The sequence below is a fragment of the Orycteropus afer genome, unplaced genomic scaffold (genome assembly GCF_000298275.1).
Source record: "Orycteropus afer afer isolate SDZICR_OR568_19922 unplaced genomic scaffold, OryAfe1.0 scaffold00029, whole genome shotgun sequence".
Lineage (NCBI taxonomy): Eukaryota > Metazoa > Chordata > Mammalia > Tubulidentata > Orycteropodidae > Orycteropus > Orycteropus afer.
This window is the reverse complement of record NW_006921616.1, coordinates 4990116-4994432: the sequence shown is the minus strand read 5'-3', so window position 1 is coordinate 4994432 and position 4317 is coordinate 4990116. Positions and strand designations below refer to the sequence as shown.

Below are 4317 nucleotides of genomic sequence, written 5' to 3'. Positions count from 1 at the left end.
CCACTGCCCCTCCATTCGGTTACTTACCTTCTATCCCACCTCCCAACCCAAGATGAAAGAAGCATCCACTTTCCTTTAAATTGTTGACTGCTTTGTTTGAGTCTGTCACCTTGTCACTGTCACATTAGAAAAATGTTTCTGAAGCTGCTCAGACTCTCTGCTGTTGCTATTGTCTAAAAGACCTCGTGCCATTCCACACAGGTACTGCACTTCAGTGAGTTTTGTCAGAATGAAAGCAAAGAACCAGACCCCTGTCTGAAAAGCAACAAACCAGAAATGGTGGCTGACAGCGGAGTAGAAGGGCAGAAAAAGGCGGCACAGTCTCTGACTCCGCAGGTGAGGCCCTGCCCCTCTTCCTCACAAAGCAGCCGTTCCGCTGTCCTGTGCTTGCCGATGGGCGCTCCACCAAAACCTTGGGTGCTGAGTGTCCACAACCACAGCCACCTCATGTGGCCTGCCGTTCCTTTCTGATCACGTGTCTTATACATCTTTGGCTGGAAGCAAGTTTTCTAAAGAGTAGGATCTAATAGCTTCTGCTCGTGATACGGAAACGTAGATGATCGCCCCAGTCCTCACTTGCTTTGACAGGATACAGGTTCCCGAGTGCAGTGTCCTCCAGTGTGAGGGGCAGTGAGGTGGGGGCCACCTGAGAGATTCCCCCTGTCTCCCTTCACCTCTGCTGCTCCTTTTCATGCTGAAATCTGTACTTTCATTGGCGATCTCATACCAGTTGCAGGAAAGAGTCCCCAGGTGCTAGATCACCTATGTAGACAGCTTCAAGGAAGTGGAAAGATTTCTCTATCACTCAAATCTTCTTGAACACAGAGACCCGGGCCTCACCACCCTAAAACCCAGTGCGTGTTGCTGAATCTCAGAGACATTTTTTCTGGGTCATGTTGGTCCCGATCTAGGAGCTGTGATCACCCAGTGTGTCCATCCTTCTTCTCACCTCTCTTCTTCCTACCTTGTTCCCCTATAAAGCAAAATGACATCTCCTTATGGAGATCTAACTGGCGTCTGTAAAAAATACTTGTACCTGGTTGTAGCTGCTGTCAAGCGAGCCTTCAGTTCAGGAATGGTGCATGCCCCATGGCTGACTTTGGGAAGCAGACCCAGTGTTTCTTCCTAGTCTGTCCTAATTTGAAGGCTCCGCTGAAACCTGTCTAGCCTCATACAACACACAGGCCTCTGCTGATAGACCAATGGTGGCTGCACAGAGAGGCACTGGCTGGGAATGCAAGCTGGGTCTTCCTCACCGAAGGCCAGGATTCTGCTGTGGAACCCCTATAACTTCTGACAATTGCATTTAGATCACATATTGTGTCTTCTCTTACTAGGCCGAGGCTTCAAACCATGAGAGAGGAGAACTCAGCTGCTACTTCGGGAAGCTCCTGTCCAAGGTGGACCGAATTCCAGCTGATTACACCCTCAGTATCGCCAACAGACTCTACGGAGAGCAGGAATTTCCCATCTGCCCAGTGAGTTACGCAGGCCTGGTGATTAAAGCTACACCACGCACACCTGTTTAGAAATGAATGCGTAGCCGGGTCACTCGCCTGCCAGAGCAGGTGCTGTGGACTGGCGCGTCTCCAGGCCCACGTCCCTCTCGCTCACCCCTGTTTCCCTCCTCCCTCGGCCCCCGCAAAGCTGGTGTGAGCTGCACAGAGTGGGTGCACGAAGGATCGCGGGACCGACAGCTTTCAGAGCCCCTGAGGGTTTGGGCTTTTCCCAGTAGAGGTCCCTTGAGGAGATGGATTTGGTTGCTCTTCTTGCTGTTGGCTCCCTTCGAGCCTATTCACTAACGTCACCTTTTGTGCCGCCATCAGGCCAAAAGGAAATCGTGCTTTCTTTGCTCTTAAGAACAGAATGGTGTAGTAGGAGGAGACCGCATTTGGAGCGAAAAGCTCAGGTTTCTTCTCTGGGGCTCAACAGCCTTTTATGCCCACTGCCAGACATCAGTCTAGGCTTGTTTCTTCTCCAGCCGCTAGAGGGAGCCACACACTTAGCAATAAAAGTGAGGCGTGCTCTCAATGGCCAACATGCCATACAGCTGGAGAGGGCTGGACTAGTCAGGGAGCTGTAACTTGCTTTTGAACAGGCAAGGTCTCTTACAATGGAAATGAGACTTGTATATGCTGGGTTTCAGTTCTTAAAAATGGAAATATTTTACAGTTAAGTCTCTCAAGTTTCTTGATAGTTGTTTTGTGACGTCTCAAATGGATTGCCCAAATAGAAGGACGTCTGGTAGGAAAGGACTGTGTCTTTCTAACCAGGGATTATTTCAGGAATAAATGTTCTGTATCCTAAACTGTCACTGCAACAAGCAAAGCGCCTCTGGGTAATTAAGATCGGGAATATATACTTAAGTGTCTGTTCCTCTGGTGCTAAGTGACAGGGCCATCTTTCTCATTAGGCTTTTCACAATTACCTCACTCCTATTAGCGTAGTGTTGGTGATGTATTGTACTATTTTCTATGTATTCCAATTTAACAGGAATACTTGGATGGTGTTATTCAATTTTACCACACAACAATGGAAAGTGTTGATTTCCGGAAGGACACTGAAAAGTCCAGACAAGAGATTAACTTCTGGGTTGAATGTCAATGTCAAGGTAAGAAAGAACAAAACACACGATGGCTGATGTTCTTTCCATTTTAAAGTAACACCAACCAGCCCAGCTTTTCAGGTTTTAGTCTGTAGGGGCCAGAGGTTCAAGTTTATGGACTAGGTTCAAAGCTTGCCGTGCAGGCGTCAAGCAGTTTACAGAGCTTAGACCTGTTGTTACCGGTTATTGCTTTTCTGTTTCATCATGAAGGTGAAACACCTGTCAACCAAGCACAGTGCAGCAGAATGTGAACTATTTCTCTTATGTTTTAAAGAACCAGTAAAAATAATTAGGAAGAAATTTTAGTTACTCAGAAGGAAGTGAAAATTAAATCCCAATTCTTACTAACATTTTAGTAGATACAGTTATTTCCCAAGTAAAGATATATTTACAAATGGTGATGATTTGAGTTCAATATAGTATTTTAGTATAAAACTCCCCTCCCAGTCCTACGTAGTCTGCAAAAAGTGGAAGTCTAAAGGGACAGCTGGGCCAGTAATCAACATCATGATAGGTGGAGAAAGTATTGAAGTTGTCAAGGATTTAGTTTTACTTGGATTCACAATCAGCACTCATGGAAGCAGCAATCAAGGCATTGAATAACATATTGCATTGGGCGAATTTGCTGCAAAAGACCTCTTTAAAGTATTCAAAAGCAAAGCTGTCACTTGGAGGACTAAGGTATACCTGACCCAAGTCATGGTGTTGTCAATTGCCTCATATGCATGTGAAAGCTGGACACTGAATAAGGAAGATTGAAGAAGAATTGATGTCTTTGAATTGTGGTGTTGGCAAAGAATATGGAATGTACCATGGACTGCCAGAAGAATGAACAAGTCTTTTTTGGAGGAAGTACAGCCAGAATGCGTCTTGGAAGCAAGGATGGCGAGACTTCACCTCAGGCACTTTGGACTTGTTATCAGGAGGGACCAGTCCCCTGAGAAGGTCATCATGGTTGGTAAAGTCGAGGGTCATGGAAAAAGCGGAAGACCCTCAATGAGGTGGAATGACACAGTGGCTACAACAATGGGCTCAAGCACTCACAGTCGTGAGGATGGCAGGGGCCTGACCAGTGTTTCATTCTGTTGTGCGTAGAGTCTCTATGAGTCAGAACCGAATCGATGGCACCTAACAACAACCACAAAGTGAAGAGGAGTCAGCCTGCATGAAGTTTGCCTTGTGTGGCAGACAGAGTTCAAGTTGTAGGAGGGTAATGCCAGCCTGTTGGATAGGACCTCCATGATGGGGTCCTGAAGTGGCTGTTCCTTCCCAACCTCATTAAAATCCATCTAAAATAGTGCAAGGAACCCCTAACTTGCCTATTTGCACGAACACATTGGCCTGGCGCCATGCTTAGATGAATCATCAGCTGTGAGCCTTTCTGGCTTTGATTTCTACTGACTCCCTTGCTCTAACTCTCTTCCTTCTAATCATTTTCTCTTTGCTTACTCAGTTACATCGCCATTCTAAAAAACACGTGAGAAGGTGCTGATTCGAAATAATATCATTCTTGGTGAAATACCGACCCTCTGTCTGGGTATCACGTGGTCGAGTAAGAAGTTCTTCATGACACAATAGGAACTAAGCATAACTGTGGGTCTGGTGGCAGCTAATTAAGTAAATGACCTTGGTGTTGACAAACTCCCTGGTTCTCAGTAGCCACATGAGTAACGTGAGGGAGCAGGAATAAGAAAATTCTCTCTCTCTTTTTC

General features: G+C 46.2%; 1 protein-coding gene across 1 annotated transcript in view; it reads left to right on the top strand.

Annotated features, from left to right (window-relative positions):
- Positions 1–4317, top strand: part of SERPINB12 (serpin family B member 12) — a 22040-nt gene that overhangs the window by 3165 nt on the left and 14558 nt on the right. Inside the window, exons 2-4 of the mRNA XM_007935538.1 lie at positions 202–336; positions 1338–1478; positions 2494–2611. Coding sequence (XP_007933729.1) covers positions 202–336; positions 1338–1478; positions 2494–2611 — 394 coding nt within the window. The remainder of the gene's footprint in view (positions 1–201; positions 337–1337; positions 1479–2493; positions 2612–4317) is intronic.